At 45.4% G+C, this 21,173-nt stretch overlaps 2 protein-coding genes across 5 annotated transcripts in view; one reads left to right on the top strand and one right to left on the bottom strand.

The window, feature by feature from the left end:
• CTNND2 (catenin delta 2) overlaps positions 1-21,173 on the top strand; it is a 1,186,471-nt gene that overhangs the window by 628,823 nt on the left and 536,475 nt on the right. The gene's annotated exons all lie outside the window — the stretch shown is intronic.
• On the bottom strand, positions 8,814-12,408 carry LOC144930265 (uncharacterized). Its single transcript, XM_078851911.1, has 2 exons — positions 11,683-12,408; positions 8,814-9,551 (listed from the first exon to the last, which is right to left on the bottom strand). Exons 1-2 carry the CDS (start codon positions 12,406-12,408, stop codon positions 9,015-9,017), a joined length of 1,263 nt encoding a protein of 420 aa, XP_078708037.1. The 3' UTR covers positions 8,814-9,014.

A 21,173-nucleotide genomic window follows, 5' to 3' on the forward strand; every position in this document is an offset into this window, starting at 1 on the left:
GAGTTCAGGGTGCGGGAGGGTACTCTGGGCTGGGACTGAGGGGTTCGGAGGGTGGGAGGGGTATCAGGGCTGGGGCAGGGGGTTGGGGTATGGGAGGGTGTCAGGGGTGCAGGCTCCAGGTGTTGCTTACCTCAAGCAGCACCCAGAAGCAATGGCATGTCTTCCCTGCAGCCCTTACACGGAGGGGCGACCAGGCAGCTCTGCATGCTGCCCTGTCTGCAGGCGCTGCCCCTACAGCTCACCTTGGCTACGGTTCCCAGCCAATGGGAGCTGCGGGGGCAGTGCTTGGGGCTGGGGCAGCAAGCAGAGCCCCCTGGCTGCCCCTACATATAGGAGCCGGGTGGGGGGGAATGCCGCTGCTTCCAGGAGCCGCTTGGAGTGGGGCAAGCCCCTGACCCCATTCCCCAGCTGGAGCAAGTCCCAGACCACACTCTCCGGTGGAAGCTTGAGGGCTGGATTAAAATGTCTGGATGGCCGGATGCGGCCCCCAGGCCATAGTTTGCCCACCTCTGATGTATACATTATTTTGCAGGCAGAATATCTGCAAAAGCATTTAGAATCATAGAATCATAGAATATCAGGGTTGGAAGGGACCTCAGGAGGTCATCTAGTCCAACCCCCTGCTCAAAGCAGGACCAATCCCCAATTAAATCATCCCAGCCAGGGCTTTGTCAAGCCTGACCTTAAAAACTTCTAAGGAAGGAGATTCTACCACCTCCCTAGGCAACGCATTCCAGTGTTTCACCACCCTCCTAGTGAAAAAGTTTTTCCTAATATCCAACCTAAACCTCCCCCACTGCAACTTGAGACCATTACTCCTTGTTCTGTCCTCTTCTACCACTGAGAATAGTCTAGAACCATCCTCTCTGGAACCATCTCTCAGGTAGTTGAAAGCAGCTATCAAATCCCCCCTCATTCTTCTCTTCTGCAGACTAAACAATCCCAGTTCCCTCAGCCTCTCCTCATAAGTCATGTGTTCCAGACCCCTAATCATTTTTGTTGCCCTTCGCTGGACTATCTCCAGTTTATTCACATCCTTCGTATAGTGTGGGGCCCAAAACTGGACACAGTACTCCAGATGAGGCCTCACCAATGTCGAATAGAGGGGAACGATCACGTCCCTCGATCTGCTGGCTATGCCCCTACTTATACATCCCAAAATGCCATTGGCCTTCTTGGCAACAAGGGTACACTGTTGACTCATATCCAGCTTCTCGTCCACTGTCGCCCCTAGGTCCTTTTCTGCAGAACTCCTGCCTAGCCATTCGGTCCCTAGTCTGTAGCAGTGCATTGGGTTCTTCTGTCCTAAGTGCAGGACCCTGCACTTATCCTTATTGAACCTCATCAGATTTCTTTTTGCCCAATCCTCCAATTTGTCTAGGTCTCTCTGTATCCTATCCCTCCCCTCCAGCGTATCTACCACTCCTCCTAGTTTAGTATCATCCGCAAATTTGCTGAGAGTGCAATCCACACCATCCTCCAGATCATTTATGAAGATATTGAACAAAACCGGCCCCAGGACCAAACCCTGGGGCACTCCACTTGATACCGGCTGCCAACTAGACATGGAGCCATTGATCACTCCCCATTGAGCCCGACAATCTAGCCAGCTTTCTACCCACCTTATAGTGCATTCATCCAGCCCATACTTCCTTAACTTGCTGACAAGAATACTGTGGGAGACCATGTCAAAAGCTTTGCTAAAGTCAAGAAACAATACATCCACTGCTTTCCCTTCATCCACAGAACCAGTAATCTCATCATAGAAGGCGATTAGATTAGTCAGGCATGACCTTCCCTTGGTGAATCCATGCTGACTGTTCCTGATCACTTTCCTCTCATGTAAGTGCTTCAGAATTGATTCTTTGAGGACCTGCTCCATGATTTTTCCGGGGACTGAGGTGAGGCTGACTGGCCTGTAGTTCCCAGGATCCTCCTCCTTCCCTTTTTTAAAGTAATTTCACTCATCTGACATAATATTAAGGTGACTGTCTGACTTTATGTGTTGATAAGAAACATCTTGGAGAAGAGGAGAGGAAGATACGGTTGCCTGCTTAGACATTTATATGGATAATGAGAATATTCACAATTTAGTTAGATAAGGTAAAAATTAATTACAAGTGGAGTTAACACATACTGCAGGGCATCAATCAACTACTAACTGCGGTTAGGAAGAGGCTTCCCCCCTGTTTCCGTAGTTGACTGTTGTGTGGATTTTATACCTTTAGTCTGAAATTTTTGCTACTAGTCACTAATAGGGACAGGATAATGGCATACATGGACTTATGGTCTGATCCAATGTGGCAGTTCCTGTGTACCTTCTGACTCCTCCTGAATGGGGACTCTGCTTTAAGGTCCTCTTCATTTGTATTCTTTTCTGGACTTCAAGCATACATAGCTTCCAAAGGATCAATTTTTTACTTATTTATAGCTGTGATGAAGTTCAAAATGTGGTTGTGTATGCCAAGCCTGAAAAGTAATTAGCTTGATTTAGGTAGATTGCTATACAGACTCAGGCTTTTCTGATAATGGGATCTTAGCATTTCTACAATCCTTGTTGTGCATCTGAACTTTCCACACATTGCAGTAACTCCTCACTTAACGTTGTCCCGGTTAACGTTGTTTCGTTGTTACGTTGCTGATCGATTAGGGAACATGCTCATTTAAAGTTGCGCAATGCTTCCTTATAACGTCATTTAGCAGCCGCCTGCTTTGTCTACTGCTTGTAAGAAGAGCAGCCTGTTGGAGCCAGCTGGTGGGGGCTTGGAACCAGGGTGGGCTGGCAGTCCCCCATCAGCTCCCTGCTCCCCTAAGTTTCCTGTGTGGCAGCCGCCCAGCAGGCTATCAATTGCCTGCTGTTCAGCTGTCCCTCCCCCCACGGCCATGTGCTGCTCCTGCCCTCTGCCTTGGAGCTGCTCTCCAGAGCCTCCTGCTTGCTGGGAGGGGGTGGGGGGTTGGAGGAGAGGGGGGCTAATGTCAGGGTGTCCCACTCCCCCCTGCTTCTGCACCCCTCTTACCCCATCTCCATAGAGCGGGGGGGGACACGACAGGGCTCAGGATGGAGGGAGCTTCCTGGCAGCAGCTGCTGTGGTCTTAGCTTGCTGATTAACTTAACAAGGTAGTGTACTTAAGAGTAGTGTCAGTGTACTGAAAGGGGAAATGTGCATCTCTCTCTCACACATGGGATGTGCGTCTCTGTCTCTGTCTGCCATGCTGTCTTCCCTCCCTCCATTCATGCTGCCTTGTAGAGCGTGAGGCTACATTAACAACGAGTTGACCCTTGAGGGCTCAGCCGAGTGCTAGTTCATCATTTAGCAGTAAGGCATCCCCTGGGAAATATCCCACCCTCTGACTTCACCACCTAGACCTAGCTTCGCAATCATCATCGCTGTGTACCAGTGTTAAATTGTTTGTTTAAAACTTATACTGTGTGTGTGATATATATAGTTTTTTGTCTGGCAAAAAAAAAAAAAATCCCTGGAACCTAACCCCCCTATTTACATTCATTCTCATGGCGAAATTGGATTTCCTTAACATCATTCCGCTTAAAATCTTAAAATCGTATTTTTCAGGAACATAACTACAACATTAAGTGAGGAGTTCCTGTACCGGTACACTTTTCTGAATAGCCTGTTTATGTAATGATGATCCCCAATATGAATGTTACTTTTAGTATGCTGTATTCTTCTTTTTCCCTCATAGAATGCAAGGACAAATATAAACCCCCATGAACAGATAAATATTTGTTACTACTTGATGCTTTCAATTTCTGCATCCATGCAATGTCCACATCACTGAATTCAGCAAAGATGAGATATTGCATTTTCAACAGAAATTTTCCTTTACTCATGCTTGTTGGGGAAGGGGGAAGAAATCTTTATTGGAGGGTTTTCTAGTATATGTAGATCTTTTGTTATTTGTACCCAAAAGGGACAATATATTTAATTCACTATATTAAATTCTGTTTCTCAGAAAAGTGCATCATTTGATACAGTATGGTACATACTTCTAGAAAGTAGGTTTTAGCACAGATTCTTCCCATTTGGTGCTGAACTATCATTTTTGATGTACCGACTCCTAGAGCTTTTACTTCCATAAATTATGCTTTTAAGCTGAAAGCTGATAGAGAAGAGCTGCAGGCAGTTACTACTGGTTATTTCAATAACTACAAACATATATTTTGTTAATATTCATGTTGGATCTAACGTTACAAGATGAATCAGGAAGCTTCAGGTATCTTTAGAAACAAAAACTATGTTCCTACTTTGATAATGAAGCTATTCTTTTTCTGGACTTAACATTTTTTTGCTTTAATCATTGAAAAAGAAAAGCCGTATAAATAAATTGCAAGCAGTTAGCGTGAGATAGTATACACATTACAGTTCTGATCTTCATATTGTGTAGAACTGATCAAATAAGTGACAAATAATTTATCTAATTAAGATAGTTCTTGGCCCCAATAAGGCTCCTTTATATGGATAATGAATTCACAATTCAACCAGTCCAGGAGGAGTCCTTGTATGTCAGCTACTATTCCAGTTTCCTCCCAGATCCTCTTCCTCTGTATAGTGGATTTTATGGAGCAAAAGGGGGCATGGGCAGGATATCACTGCATCGGGATGGTTCCTGGCTGCTGGAATGAGCAACATGAGATTGCTCAATTTTTCATCAGGAAGTGACGTGGTCCCCTGCTGGCTTCAGAATGAGGGTATGTACAGGTATCTTAGAGTCATCTTTGCCCGCACCTTCCTATCTGTGTTAGGCTTACTAGGGATTCAGGCCAGGATGTAGGTCATACAATTTAGCAGTAGTGCTAGCTATAAGATTTCAAAGGGAGAACACCACTTCACCTCCCAGCCCAGATGCTATGCTCCAGAAATACCTTGCAATGTTTCAGTTAAGTTTTACTTTAGAGACTTGAACAGGAAGAAGGCTTATGGCTCCCAATTCAGTTTCTTAAATATTGAAAGTGAGGGGAGGAAGAGGACTGCAGAAGTCACATAGGAGACACTATAGGTTTTGGTTCCTTTGCAGCTATGGCCCCTAACATTTTAAAAGGAAGAAAATAAAACAAAACAGAACACTTCATTAAATGTTGATGAGGCTGGAAGGTAGAATGGGGAGGAAGAAGATAATTAAAATTATACTCAGACTGTAAGATGTGGGCGAGACCATCTTTCTATTATGCACATGACTGGGGCTCCTAAGTGCTACCAAACTACAAATAATAATAATAATAATAACAATAATTAATAAAAAAGTAAAATACAAAATTCTCCTGTGACTCAGGGTCCCCTTGGTGCCAACTGGCAGAGAACACAGGGAGTGCATAAAGTTTTACAGGGATTCCCTAGGTCAGATCAGATAAGATCTGTATACTAATTCACCAAAGGGTGGCATGTGAGGTCTCTACCAAGAGCCTGTAGCCCACTGCTCACAATAATCATTGTGAAATGTATGTATGGATAATATGTAAGGAGTCGTATATCTATACCAAAAATTATGTTCTTTAGGTTTGCATTAAGACAGGACACCAGGAGGTCATTTTGAGTGCCTTCAATTTTGAGTGCCCAACTTGAAGTATCTTAAGTTGAGCCTATTTTCAGAGGGTGGATGCTCAGTGCTGCTTCTCTGAGCAATTGCACATTCCATTCTTCTTCAGGTGCGTGCATGCCCTGTGTACTAAAGTCAGATATGTTTTCCCATAGTGGTGCCCGTCCAGGCAGCACATGTGCCCTCCACAAACTCATTCTCCCAGCCAAAAATATAAAAGGTGGAGCCACCCTGACTCCCCTAAAGTTCCTTCTCACTGCCCATGGTTGGTAGTTGGAATGGGTTTTGTGTCTTGCCACACAACTCTTCCTTTTTCTCTCAGAATTTATCAAAACTTTGTAATTAGTTGCGAGTGTCAGTTATAGTGTGTAGTTGAGTGGTACTTGTTCGTAATTTTTTTGATTTTTACTTTGGGGGTTTGGGGATTTTTATTTGTTCCTGGAGTCCTTGATGCCTGGTACCAGGGTTTGCCCAAGCATAAATCCTTGGGATTTAAGCTCTGTTCTGGCTGTAGGAAATCTATGTCAGTTAGTGATCCTTATTGCCACTCCCTAAAGTGCCCAAGGGAGGGTCACGTCAGGGATAAGTGCCATATCTGCAGTGTTTTCAAACACAGAACCCAGAAGTCAAGAGAGGTAAGGCTCCAGTGCTTCCTTACTGAGTCTGTGCTGTGCCCTTTATCGTAGCACAGCTATTCAGTTCACTGCTGTGTGTTCACCACTCATCCAGGAGTAAAAAGAAAAGGAGGACTTGTGGCACCTTAGAGACTAACCAATTTATTAGAGCATAAGCTTTCGTGAGCTACAGCTCACTTCCTCAGATGCCACGATATGCATCTGAGGAAGTGAGCTGTAGCTCACGAAAGCTTATGCTCTAATAAATTGGTTAGTCTCTAAGGTGCCACAAGTCCTCCTTTTCTTTTTGCGAATACAGACTAACACGGCTGTTACTCTGAAACCTGTCATCCAGGAGTGCATCTCCAGACATTGCAGATTCCCTTCATAAGAAGGATCCCAGGAAAAGTCATCATTCTCCCTCCCCGGTACCATCGAAAAGGCAGACGTCATCTGACATAGCACAGTCTTCAAAGCCTAGGAAGTCTTCCTCAAAGAAGGCTTGATCTCCTGCAGAATCTTCCAGGAGTAAATCGAATACGGAGGTTAGGCAGTCCTTATTACCACTGTTACTACTTTGACTCTCAGTGAAGAGTCATTGACTCAGGCACCAGCTTTTGTATTTTCTGAGACCAACTCCATTGCCTGGGCCTGCCAAAGCCTCAAGTTTTTCCTTGAATGCTGCTATCCATCTGACACTCTTGGTACTGATGACACTACAGGCATATGCAGAGGACAAGGACCTCTTCTGCATCTTGATGCCAGACTCACCACTACTTCAAAAGGTAGATGTTTCACCACCCCTCTGCTTCTTCAGTGCAAGGACTGGTACTTTCTATGTCTACAGCTGAGGCTTACTCAGCACCAATTTTGCTGCATCAGCCATTGATACTGATAACTCCTAAGAAGATTTTGATGCCTCTCCAGAGCAGATGTGTGATACCGTGAGTGGGAAAGCCCCCGATGCTTCTCCCAGTACCAGCACTGGAAACTGGTCCAAATCTCTGATCCCTTAAGCACTACCCAGGACTGCACCTCAGTGGTGATCAGATTACTCCTACTCCTCTTTGGAGTTGGAGGTAAGATCTTATATGTACAGATTTTATTATAGAAGATCATGAGGTTCACATTCACCATCCTCATGGAGATTGTGATCTTGGCACTGACGGTCTTATAGGAGTAGAACTATAGACAGAATAGTATAGGGTGCTTTTTAACTGGGATCTGGTGCCTTATCAATGGCTATATTGGAACCCCCGAGGCATGACTTCAGTGTCTTGAACAGCTTTTCCAGTGGTTTGTCTATTCCAGTCACTTCCAGGTGTAAACAGCCCTCTCTGAGTAGGGTTATTGTGTTATAATTTGAAATACATCTGAGGGTCACCCCATTCAAAAAAGACTGACCAAGATTTAGTAATGGTCTATCACTGAGGTGGTATAATTTACGCAGCACGTGAGACCTGGGTGGATGTTACACTGATAAAAGGTTATTTAATGGCACCAAAGATAATACCACTGGTTGTCAAAAAAAAATAACATTATGGGGATTTTATTTAAACCAGAACAAATGGAACTGGATTCCACCTACCTACAATAACATTAAATACATGAAGAATATATATAATAAAAAAGTGTAATGGTTTGAAAATGTATATGTACACACTCATACACACACTATAACTTACTATTAAGTGTACTTAACTAAATACAACCATCTATCTATCTATCTATCTATCTATCTATCTATCTATCTATCTATCTATCTATCTATCTATCTCTGTATGCACAGCCTATTATCTTATAGTTTGTTTTTTTGCAGTTCAAGGTTCCTCTTTCCCCCAATAGCTTACTGGGTACTGTGTAATGCCCAAGTCAGTCTTTGAGCCTCAGGTGCCTTTCATGACTTCCTGAAGGGATGGACTCAACTCCAGTGGTGCTTGCTTGATGGAGGCGTACGTTAGACCAGAGTGTTGCGGTTCAGTGATGAGACAGAACACAGCTTTATGCAAGCAAACAGGCTGGTCAGCGGAGATGGGCTGTTCTGCCCCCCCTGCCTTCCACCTTCTCCTTTTATTATATTTCTCCCCCTAAGCATTACACACTGCTACACAAAGGAATGTATGACGTTGATTCATATGCTTAGTTACCATCCTCTAACTACTACAATCCTGGTTCTCAGGCCTTGAGCCCAGGCTAAAAAAACCTCCCACAGTTGCTGTCCAAACAATCAAGTTCTCAGGGTTCATATCTAGCCCTTGTCCTTGGATAGAGCAATGTGTGCATTGCTCCTAGGAAACAGTCAGGGTGTGCCCCGCCTGCTTCCAGGTGGAATAGCTAGACATTAACCCTTCATCTCCCCTTTTTTTGTTTATTGATAGTTGGCCATCTCATGGTAGCCGCCAATTTGTTTTGTCATGCTATTTAACTCCCAGACAGACAAGGACATAACCTGGGGAGCTTTCCAGGGCAAAAATTTTACAAAGTCTTAACAAGAAAGGAATACATTGTACACAGCAGCAACAAAAAATAAGCCCAATGATTACAAACACAAAATAACCAAAAACTTAACATCTGCAATATAATCATCTAAAAGGGGTACACTTCTTTTACTACAATTGTAACCAGCAAAAGGCAATATAAATATCATTCTACTAAGACAGCAAAGGGTGCCATCACTTAAATTTGCAGGAATATAATTAAAGGTGCATGAACCACAAGTAAAAACCCATCCTGATGGTAGGATGATATGGCCATAATTATATAAAACATTAACAGCATGGGAACAATTTAAAAGGGATTGAGAAATTTTTTGACAGCCCAATGGCACCTTTGTACTAGTGCAGTTAACTACACGCGCACAGGTGACATTGTGAGCCCCGGCCGGGTACGGTGTGTGAAGGGATATAGCCGTGCGAGGCAGAATATAGTTGGCCGGGCCCCAATTAGCCATGCTAGAGTACTGGGAGAAAAGATTAGCATAAGCAAAGAGCAGTATCTTATTCTCCTTCGGACTTGTAACGGGGGAGGCGCTTCCGAGCCAACCCCTACAGAAAATAGCAGGCACAAAAGGCACACAATCATCACAGAATTAGCAGTGATTTGGGCGAGAATCGCCACAAACAAAGTCTTAGGAGTTTCTGGCTGCTGATCTGCTGCCAGTTTTCGTTGAGCCGTGGCGACCAACGCTTTTACTGCTCCCCCTGTCACGGGCTGGCTTGGGACGTTACGCCTCCTCCGTTTCCGTCCCGCCGTTGTCGACTCGGGGGGCAACGCGGTCTCCTCCAAGGTCAGCTGAAACTCTGGTATGGGATTCGACAGCCCCTGGTGCCATGCCATGTTGTTTAAGTGCTGGTCGCACGCACCGGGCTGGAACCCACAACGGTCCTGCAGGGAGAGACACAGCAGCATATCCCCGACCCCAAGTGATTAGAGGTGCTGGGCCCAGCCACTGTGGATCGGGCAGCTGACGGTAAAAGACACGCGGTCTTTCCAGTACCTCAGATTTGTGAAAATGCCGATCCGCAGGGGTCTGCTGATCTGCATTCAGTGTTAAATTATTTAAAGTAAACAAGAGAATATACATCTGTTGTTGAATGTCTCCTAAGGTTCGGAGACGCAGCTCCCCTTGTTTTAATTGTTTATCTAGCAAGGTTTTGAGTGTGCGATTGGCACGTTCACCAATGGCTTGGCCCGTGGAATTATAAGGGATTCCGTGTTTAAGATGGACGTCCCAGCGGGCACAAAAGGTGGAGAGGGCTGCAGAGCAGTAGGCTGGGGCATTATCTGTTTTAATTTGGCAAGGGCAACCCATAACAGAAAAGCAGGCCAGCAAATAGTGAATAACTTTGTTAGTGGCTTCCCCATGTTGTGGGGTTGCCCAAAGGAAGCCTGAATAAGTATCAACAGAAACATGTAAAAATGAATAGGGGCGGAATTGTGGTACATGAGTAACATCCATTTGCCACAGCTGATTTGCTGCGGTACCTCGGGGGTTAACGGCATAAGAAAAAGTAGGAGCAGCAGCAGCACAGTGGGGGCAGGAACGAACAATGGAACGTGCATGATCAGCAGGAATGTGAAACTGCCGGGCCAAAACAGAGGCAAACTGATGAAAAAAGGCATGGCTTTCAATGGGGTCAGAAAAAAGGGAATTTACCTGACCACGCAACGCGCAATTGGCGCGTGCATTGCCCTCAGTGAGTGGCCCAGGCAGAGGGGTATGACTGCGAATATGAGCAACAAAGTAAGGGAAATGACGAATGGCAAGAAGACGCGCTGTGAGACGGCGAGTGAGACAATGTCGATCCAAAGCCTCCTCCACCCCGAGTTCGATCCTCGGCAGCTGGCACCTGATAGGGGACTAAAATCAATTGTGCAATTGACCGTCCACGCGGGAGCGACTGTGGAAGATGAGTCCACACCTGAACCTTAATAATGCCAGTGTAATCAGCATCAATGACCCCTGGAATGACAAAAAAGCCCTGTTTCCCAGCATGTGAGCGAGGGAGAGCAAGACCTACAAAGCCGGCAGGGAGAGGTCCCGTCACCTGTGTAGGTATGGCACAGACCTCCCCTGGCAGCTGAAAGTCAGTGTCCTCCTGCATGATCAAATCAAGCCCTGCACTTCCAGCAGTCGCTGCCCTCATAGAGTCTACGGATTCCAAGGCAGAGGAGCGATTGCCTGAGTAGGAAACACCCCCGTTTGGCCCTGGGTTCGGGGGGGACCCGTCGCGCGGTTTCCCGACCCGCTACGACACTGATTAGCCCAGTGATAACCTTTCCCACACTTGGGGCACTTCTTTGAGGGTCGGGCTGGTGCCTTAGATGAGCGGCACTCCCGCTGAAAATGACCCTCCTTTCCACAGCGGTAACAGCGCTTCCCCTCCTTCCCAGTTTTTCTGAGGGCGGCAGCCAGAACTCCAGCCTTGTGGGCTTGTGTGCCAATGTTCTGGCACGCCCGCAGCATGTCTGAGAGCTCTAAAATACCAGAGACTTGTGCTGCCTGGAGAGCACGGCGGCAATCCTCATTTGCATTTTCAACTGCCAATTTTAACAGGAGCTCGTGAGCTGCCTCAGTGTTATCCACCTGTCGGAGGATAGCCTCCTGCAATCTGTTGGTTAAATCCAAAAAGGACTCTAAGGCACCCTGACGGATACTGACAAAGCTTTTGGTAGGCTTGCCTGAATCCGGGACCTTCTTGAAAGCATGCTGGGCACAGGTGGAAATAATGGGGAAGACAGCCTGAGGGAGTTGAGACTGCATCCCAATAGTAGCAAACTGGCCCTCCCCTGCCAAATGCTCATAAATGATACCTTGCTCTCTATATACCTGGGCTTGGCGTTCTGCCATCTGCCGATACTCACTAAGCCAAATAACATACTGACTGGGTGACAACATCATGCACAGCAGCGTTTTCCAATCCTCAGGGATTAGGGAGTACCCAGCACCCATCCCTTCAATGAGACCACGCACAAAGGTGCTAGTCAGGCCAAATTCACGAATTGCTTTCTTTACCTCTCTAACCACCGAGTATGGCAGAGTGGTCCAGGTGCCCACGGGGTTGCCCTGGTCATCATTCTGCCAGGTCACCGGGCAAACGGAGACCAGATCAGCCAGCTCCTCTGCTGTAAGATCTGATCGAGCTTTCGCTGCGTGAACCATTTGTTGCACCAGCGAAAGCTTCTGAGCAGATGCAGATGACTCTCCAGGGGGCCCCATGGGGGGAGGGTGATCACACACCGGCTCCGGTGGGGAAGGCCAGGGAGGCGGTGGTAATAGAGGCACTGGGGGCGAAGCAGGGGGAGGGATGGCTGCAGGAGCGGACGGGGGTGGCAGGATCGGCAGCTCCTCTGTTGGGGCTGGAGAGGGCCTTTCCGAGGCGACACGCTGTGTCGCATCGCCAGGAGGGGGGATGGCTGCAGGGGTGGACGGGGGCGGCGAGAGCACCAGCCTCGCGAGGGAGGGTCTGTCCGAGGCGACACGCTGTACCACGTCGCGGCAGAGGTGCCAGGCATGTAAAGCCTGCACGGGTGCCCGAGGCTCTTTGTGCAATGTCTGGCCCAATCGCTCCCAGTCCGCTAGCTTAAGGCTTCCAGCTTCAGGATACCACGGGCACTTGGCACGCACCTCCTGTAGCAGGAGAGTGAGTTCTCGAGCCGGGCAGTCATGCTGAGCCTTACGCAGCAAATACTGCAGCTCATTGCGGTGTTGCACTAGCAAAGGAGAGAGGGAGCTTCCCATACTTACCACAATGAAAAATACTCACCGGGATCCACGAAGTGGATGAGTGACGCATCTGAAACCCTTGCCGGGCGAGGTGAGTGCTGAGGGCCCCACGTTTGGGCGCCAGTTGTTGCGGTTCAGTGATGAGACAGAACACAGCTTTATGCAAGCAAACAGGCTGGTCAGCGGAGATGGGCTGTTCTGCCCCCCCTGCCTTCCACCTTCTCCTTTTATTATATTTCTCCCCCTAAGCATTACACACTGCTACACAAAGGAATGTATGACGTTGATTCATATGCTTAGTTACCATCCTCTATCTACTACAATCCTGGTTCTCAGGCCTTGAGCCCAGGCTAAAAAAACCTCCCACAGTTGCTGTCCAAACAATCAAGTTCTCAGGGTTCATATCTAGCCCTTGTCCTTGGATAGAGCAATGTGTGCATTGCTCCTAGGAAACAGTCAGGGTGTGCCCCGCCTGCTTCCAGGTGGAATAGCTAGACATTAACCCTTCACCAGAGCCATGGGATCTGAAAGGCTTTTGGTTCCCCTGTTCCATATCTCCGGGACCACATAAATCAATGATAGGACATGCCCAGAGCTGACGCTCAGGAACAAACAGGAACGGATGCTTAGAAACATGCCACCAAACATGGACTGACTTGACTAGCCAGCCTTAAAGTAAAGGAGCCTTAAAGTAAAGGGTTTAAAAGAGAACTGGATAAATTCATGGAGGTTAAGTCCATTAATGGCTGTTAGCCAGGATGGGTTAAGGAATGGTGTCCTCAGCCTCTGTGGAGATGGATGGCAGAAGAGAGATCACTTGATCATTACCTGTTAGGTTCACTCCCTCTGGGGCACCTGGCATTGGCCACTGTCGGTAGACAGGATATTGGGCTGGCTGGACCTTTGGTCTGACCCAGTATGGCCATTCTTATGTTCTTATGAGCCCTCTTCTGCATGTCTGTCTGTGCTGCTCAACCTCTATCTCTTCACTGATTCATGGTCTCTCTCAGACCTGGTTTCCCTCTGTCCCTCTGGATGCCCTCCTCCTCCTGTCCCTCTGGCCAACCTTACTCCCTCCCCCTTTTTCTCTCTCTTTCAGTCTCCTCCCCTGTGTACCTCTGTTCCTCCACCATCACCCTCTTCCCCTCCAATTGTCATTCCCCCTCCCTCTGAGGAGAGAGGCCATCTCCTCTCACTTTCTCAGAGGGAGGGCCTACCTCCACTCCATAGAAAGATGCCCAGTACCAATCCCTGGACCAGCCTCAGTACCAGTCAGGTGCTGGATGTGATACTGAGTATAGCAGATCCATCTGACTAGGACATAAGGCATCCACCTGTACAGGACAAGCCGTACAATCACCACTCAACACATCATTGTCCTGTCCTGCTCAGGCAAATGTCAGAATCATCATGACTGGTTCCTGGTGATTGTAAAACCTACCAGGAACTGTTTAAAAGTGTGGATAATTTTCTAGTATCCAGGTTAAAACAGTGCAGGAAAATCCACATAAATTAGCGGATACCATACACATCTCAGAGCCCGGTAGACTGGCTCAACCAATTAATGAATCCATCAAGAGCCCACAAAAATATTCTGGCAAACACCTTCATATATTCCACTCATGGCTAAGAGAACAGGGAGGAGATACTACTTTTCTTCACATGCCACCTCAGGATCTTTGGTGGTGGCTACAGTCAACAAAAAGTCTAGACAAGGGCATTCCAAGTGTACCCCCAAAGATGATGATGATCATAAAAAAGTGATCTGTTTGGTAGAAAAGTTTGTTTGACCTTGGGGGTTATAATTTAGAATTGCAAACAATGAGGATCTTGTAGCCAGATATGATTTTTCTATTTGGGACAATTTGTCTAAATTCACAGACAAACTACCAAATGAGGCCCAACAAGCATATCAAGCCATGCTTAGTGAGGGTTGTCTGGTGTCCAGACCCTTCAGATTGCTTTGGATAAAGCAGAATCTGTAGCACAAGCAATGGCAATCACAATTACAATGCATTGCTCCTCTTGGTAGCAATTGGCTGGGATACCAGTGGAGGTCCAGCAGATGACTGAAGACATTCTGTTTGATGAGCTTCTTTTGTTTACTGGGAAAATGGATGAAGTGCTAAAAAAGAAAAGAAAAAAGAAAAACACAACACACACACATACTCTAGGGCAGCCCTTACATTTCTGGGCATGAATAACCAGCTCCTAAGAAGAAGCAGTTTCATCTTCAAACTCAGAAGAGGTATCCTTTTTACTCTGTAAGACAGTCTGAGCACATGAAGAGGCATCATACATACCAAAGAAGGAGACCACTACTTCCTTCTCCTGCTTCAGCCTTGTTGAGACTGCCCACAGCAACTAAGCAGTCTATCTAGCACCAGAGTTGAGGCCAGCGAACCACCTTGTTGGTATCTATTGTTACCTGTCCCTTCCTTTGGCAACAGGTTGGCCCACTCCCTTGGTGCTTGGACCCAAATGACAATTGATGATTGGATGCTAAGCACTCTGGGATTGGGTTATACCCGGCAGTTTGTTGCTGTCCTCCCAACCCCCCTTTCCTGTCCCTTTTCAGGGATCAACCTCATGAAACTGTTCTCATTCAAGAAATGGCATCAGTTTTATATTCAGGGGCCATAGAAGAGAGACCTCCTCAGCCTCAGGCCAAGGGATTTTATTCTCAATATTTTCTCATTCCAAAAGACCAAGGGAGGCCTCAGAGACATTCTGGATCTGCAAAATTTGAACAAAGACATAAAAAGATACAGTTTTGTGTGATCACCCTAGCCTCCATCATTGGGTCCTTAGATGTCAGAGACTGATCCCTTGAATTAAAGGACACAACTTCTATGTGGCCAACCAACCAAGCCACAGATTGCTTTAAAGGTTTATTTTGGTGAATATGCATTATCAATTCCCAGTCCTTCCCTTCGGTCTGTCTTCACAAATTGCATGGCAGTGGTCACTGCACATCTCAGAAGGACCAGTGTACCAACTAGTTGGTCTGAGGGTCCTGGGCATCAAATGGAGGTCAGTGTTGGGAAGATTCAGTGCCTTTTTCATTCTCTGGGCCTATTGATCAACAAGGACAAGTAAGTGATTTTTTGGTGAAGAGGATTGAATTTATAGGAACAATTCTCAACTCCAGTTGTTCGAGAGCATATTTATCTGAGGCCAGATTTTAGGGAATATTGGATCTGTGCAAAGATCTCAAGTGTTGTACAACTTGTACAACACTAAGGAATTGCTTGAGAGTTCTACGACAAGACAGCTTGCACATATGTGACACAGCATTCCAGACTTCATGTCAGAGGCATACAAGATTGGCTGAAGTTTATATATTGTTCTTCTCGTCATCCACTGGACTTGCTGACTCTGTTCCTGCAAGTGTCTTGTCATCTCTAGATTGGTGTATAGACCCTGCCAATGTATGAGAAAGGGTCCCAATTTCTCTGACTTTGCCCTCCATGACCCTGGTCCTGGATGTCTCATTTCTGGGATGGGGAGCTCACCTGCTGCCCCTCCAGAGGCAGGGACTTTGGTTGGATCAACAATTTTCTCTCCACATAAATGTTTGAGAACTTTGAGTGATTCAACTGGCATGTCGCCTTCACCTTCTGCAAATCAAAGGCTATATTGTGCAAGTGGCCATGGACAACATGGCTGCTATGTTCTAATTGAACAGACAGGGATGGACCAGGTTAGATTGCCTTTGTCAAGAAGCCATAGATCTCCAGAATTTTTTGCATCAAAAAATGCCCTGAACTTCAAAACCTTTCCCAGGTATTCAGAACCATCTGGTGGATCATCCCAGCAGGACATTCATGTAAGGCACATTCATGTAAATCACAGCTGGGTTGGAATATGCATGTCAGGGACGGTAGTCACTGAGCAGGAGTCAAAGAAATCACAAGAGCCAGGTTCAGTAAGTGTGAGTTGGAGTTAGAGATCGGCTAGGGTCAGAGACCAGAGATAGTACCAGGCTAGACCCAGGAGGCAAGACTAAGGACCAGAGACAAGCTGGGATTGGAGACCGGGAGACAAATTGAAGTCTGGACTAGCAGCAGATCAAAGCCTTTGTGATTGCCCAGATAACTTCCTGGGGCAACGCTGGGTTAAATAGGGTGTTTGGCAAATCAGAGGACCACAGGGTACTGTCACTCTGGCTCCCTTGGGTGGTACTTCCTGCAGCACTTACTCTCAACAGTGCTCCCTGGCTGTGGCTCTGCAAGGCCTACCAGTGGCACTGTGGGAATGTAAGCTATCCCAGGCTCTGCAAACTAGGGTTCAAGTCCATGAATCCTTACAATACAGCATGAGTCATGAATGTGTGACGGGTTGGATCACAGAAACCCCCTTGGGAACTGCCAATTGATGTGTCGAGACTACTTCTGCCCCTGCTTTCCTGCCCTGGCAGCTTGGGACTTCAGTGCACTGCCTGGTTTGAGCCAGACTCGCTAGCCTGCTGAAAACCCAGCCCCAAGTCTGAACCATGTCCCCTAACAGCTCTAGGCTTAATTGAAAGCATCTTAAGAAGTGTTCCTGTCTTTAACACTCAGATGCTCAACTCCCAATGGGATCCAAACCCCCAAATAAATCCGTTTTACCCTGTATAATACAGGGTAAATTCATAAATTGTTCACCCTCTATAACACTGATAGAGAGGTATGCACAGCTCTTTGCACCCCCCTCCCCCCACCCCGGTATTAATACATAGTCTGGGTTAATTAAGTAAAAAGTGATTTTATTAAATATAGAAAGTAAGACTTAAGTGGTTCCAATTAATAGCAGACAGAACAAAGTGAATTACCAAGCAAAACAAAATAAAATCTGCAAGTCTATGCCTAATACAGTAAGACAACTGAATACAGATAAAACCTCACCCTCAGAGGAGTTCCAGTAAGCTTCCTTTTACAAACTAATCTCCTTCTAGTCTGAGTCCAGCAATCACTCACACCCCCTGGAGTTACTGTCATTTTTTCCAGTTTCTTTCAGGTATCCTTGGGGGTGGAGAGGCTATCTCTTTAGCCAGCTGAAGACAAAATGGAGGGATTCCCCAGGGGTTTAAATAGACTTTTCTCTTGTGGGTGGATACCCCTCCCTCCCCCCGTGTAGAATTACAGCTACAAGATGGAGTTTTGGAGTCACATGTGCAAGCCACATGCCCATGCATGACTCAGAACTTACAGGTAGCAGCCATGGTTTACATGCTACCTTGCACATCCTCATGTAGACTTTTTATGTGGATTGGAGCCTTCCAAGATCCATTGTCCGTTAAGTGCTTCTTGACTGGGCACTTAATTTGCACATTCCTTTCTCAAGAAGCTGACCAAATGCCTTACTAAGGCTACTTAAAAATCAAGCAAGTACACAGCCAATATTCATAACTTTGAATACAAAAATGATACATGCATACAGATAGGATGACTAGATTCAGTAGATCATAACCTGTACAGAGATATGTCATATGGCATATGTAGCATAAAACATATTCCAGTTATGTCATATATACATTCATAAGCATATTCCCATAAAGCCTTATGGGGTGCACCGTCACAGAATGGTCCCTCTGGACAGAGGTCGTCAAATCCATCTTCTTCACTTGGGGAATATCAGAGATTGGTTTTCTATGTGACTGAACAGGGAAGTGTTACACATTCTTTTCTGGGAAGGTCACAGCCTAGGATCTGTCTCAGATGCATTCCTTCTGACATGGAAGGACAAGTTGCTGTACTCCTGTTCCCTGGATTCAAACATATTATGCAAGCTCAGGCAGGATGCCATACTAATACTGATAACATCAGCCTAGCTGAGGCTGCATTTTTTCTCAGATCTCCTGATGTCTTCACTAATGACCCAATAGCACTATCTGAAGTCACCCATATAAGTTCGCAGAACCATGATCAGATGCTGCATCTCACCCTCCCACCCTTCCTCTGACAGCTTGGATGCTCCATGGTTGACACCTCAAAAGGCTAAGTGTTCTGTAGAGGTTCAGACGTACCATTAAATAGTAGAAAACCATCTATTAGGTACTCTTACTTGATGAAATGGAGATGTTTCTCTATATGGTTACAACAGTGCAAATTTCTACCCAGCTTATCCCAGACTATTTACTTCACCCAAAGGAGAAATGACTTCCCATAAGGCCCTTGAGGATATGCTTGGTGATAATTTCTGCTTTCCATCCTCCTATAGAGGGAAAAACTGTATTTTCTAGCCCAATGACTGTGTAATTTCTAAAGGGACTAGGCTTGCTTTTTCCACCTGTGAGAGATCCTACATTCCCTTGTGACTTAAACTTGGTCGTGCCATGATTAGTAGATCTGCCTTTTGACTGTATCGCTACTGGTTCATTGTTGCATCTCTCCCTGATGGTAACATTCTTGGTAGCCAGGAGAGTAGGAGAATTTTGAGCATTGTTGCAGACTGCCCCCCTCCCTCGTATACGATCTTCTTTAAGGACAAGGTTTATTTATGACCCTGTTCCAAATTTCTGACTAAGGTGGTTTTGGATTTATACCTTAACTAGCCTGTCTATTTAACAATCTTTTTTCCAAAGCCTCACTCTCATAGGAATGAGGAAAAGTTCCATACTTTCGACGTTTGCAGGAGATTAGCCTTGTACTTGGGCAAGACTAAACCATTTAGAATGTCCCCTCAGCTATTTGTTACCTTCTCTGACAGGATGAAGGACAACCTGTCTCTTTGCAGAGAATATCATCCTGGATCTTATCCTGCATATCTCTGCATCACTAAGTTTTCTAAACCAGAGGGGATTTTAGCACATTCTAGAAGATCACAAGCAGCATCAGCTGCATTCTTGGGTCATGTGCCCGTCAATGACATTTGCAGAGCTGCAGCTTGCTCATAAATACATATATTCGTTAGTCATTATGCTATCTCTTAAGCTTTGAGAGCTGATGCCAAATTTGGGAGAGTGGTGTTGCAATCTTTGCTCAAGGGACTACAAAGCTCTCCTTTCCAAACTCGTTGTGAGTTATTTAAAGGGGAGTTGACAGAAGAAAAAAACCCCGTTATTTATCTGCTCTCCAGCAGTTGTTCTTCAAGAAGTGTTGCACATGTCCGTTCCACAACCCACCCTTCTTCCTCTCTATGTTGGAGTCTATACTTCCTGGATTCTGGTGTGAAGGAAGTGAAAGGGGGCCAGGGCTTCTCTGACCTTATACCTTCAGCTGAGACCACTAGCATCCAGAGAGTGCATGCATCGCCCTAATGGGCACTGCTGTGGGGAAAAATTCTCTGGGTTCGGTGCACTGGGTGTGCACAGGCCCGAAGTGTAATGGAATGTGCAACACACCTCAAAGAAAAGCAGTTACAGAACAGGTAAGTGACTATTCTTGTCTAAAAGTCAGGTCATTCTACAGGCGTGTCCAGATGAGTGTTCAAAAATCACGAAGTCACTTTTGAACATTTACGCTCCTATTCTTTAGGTACTTGCCTGAAGCAATGGCACAAAGACAATCTTCTACCAAAAAGAGAACATATAAATATGTACTAAATACAAATTACTCTTGTCTACTGAAATGGCAACATCTGATTTTTTTTCATGTCATACTAATATAATGAAACAGACTGGCTGTCTTGAATGCAATGGAATAACTTGAAATAGAAATAATATTAAATGAATGGCAGTGGCATCAGGTTATAGCAAATGAATCATAATTACAGCCCTGTGTTTCTTTTTGTTTGCTTGTTCTGTTTTTTGCAAATGTGAAATAACAACATGAAATAAAATGAAAACCAATGTATAAAACAAATTTAAAAACTCAACCGGCAGCAGCTACTGGCACACAGGTTGCAGCATCACTAACTCAAATTTGACCTGCCTGTACCGCCATTGTTTATGATGGAGGAGCAGCTGGGCCAAGCCTGAATGGCCCTGCGACCCGGTGCATTAGCTGACAATGCTCAGGATGGGGAACTGGACCCACATACGTAGGACAGGAGCCACTGCTGCAGGGTGAGTACTAGGTGGGTTTGCTCTGCCAGCCTCCGCCCCAGCCCTCCCACCCACCTATTCACACACCCTTTGGGTAGAATGGATAAAACAAAATAACATGAAATTCCTCAAAAATAAAATAAAAATTATAAAAACTAATATAGTCACTTCCAATGATTTATATTTAGTCAGGCAGACCCTTTTACTTGTGGAACTCATTGGAGGGTCGGTGTCCATGTTAGTCAATTTATCCTTTGATGAAAAGATCCCTCTGAGCACAGGGGCAGGAAAACTTTTATTTTCTTAAGAAAATTTAAAAATAAAGAAAAGCCAGAACATACTATTTAAAGGATGCTTTATTTTTAATTTGTCAATTTAAAATTGCATCAGATTTTGTTTGGGTAAGCATGAATGCATCCAATTGTATGATTGGAGTCTGGACTGTAACTAAGAAATGGCCAGTTGTGTGCAATGAAATTAGAATTTACTGAATGACAAATCTAAATAGTATATTCTTTAACTAGAAAAAAGTGGAGCTGCATCGTTTTTTTCCAAACTGAGAATAGATTAATATCCTTTGTAATGGTGCAAATTCATCAAATTATGTCATTATTATGAGAGACATTTGTCATTAAATCTGCTACTTGACATGTGAAAGTTCCAGTGTTTATGAAGAGAAACCTGCACATAACTGGAAAATGCAAACATTTTTGCAATTTCTCACAAGAGTTCGACTTTTTTGACCTCTCATTTTTGATTATTTTATGCTTGGCACAGAAAAATGGTTCTGTGTTGTACAAATCAAAGACAGGTA

The sequence above is a fragment of the Lepidochelys kempii genome, chromosome 2 (genome assembly GCF_965140285.1).
Source record: "Lepidochelys kempii isolate rLepKem1 chromosome 2, rLepKem1.hap1, whole genome shotgun sequence".
Classification (NCBI taxonomy): Eukaryota; Metazoa; Chordata; order Testudines; family Cheloniidae; genus Lepidochelys; species Lepidochelys kempii.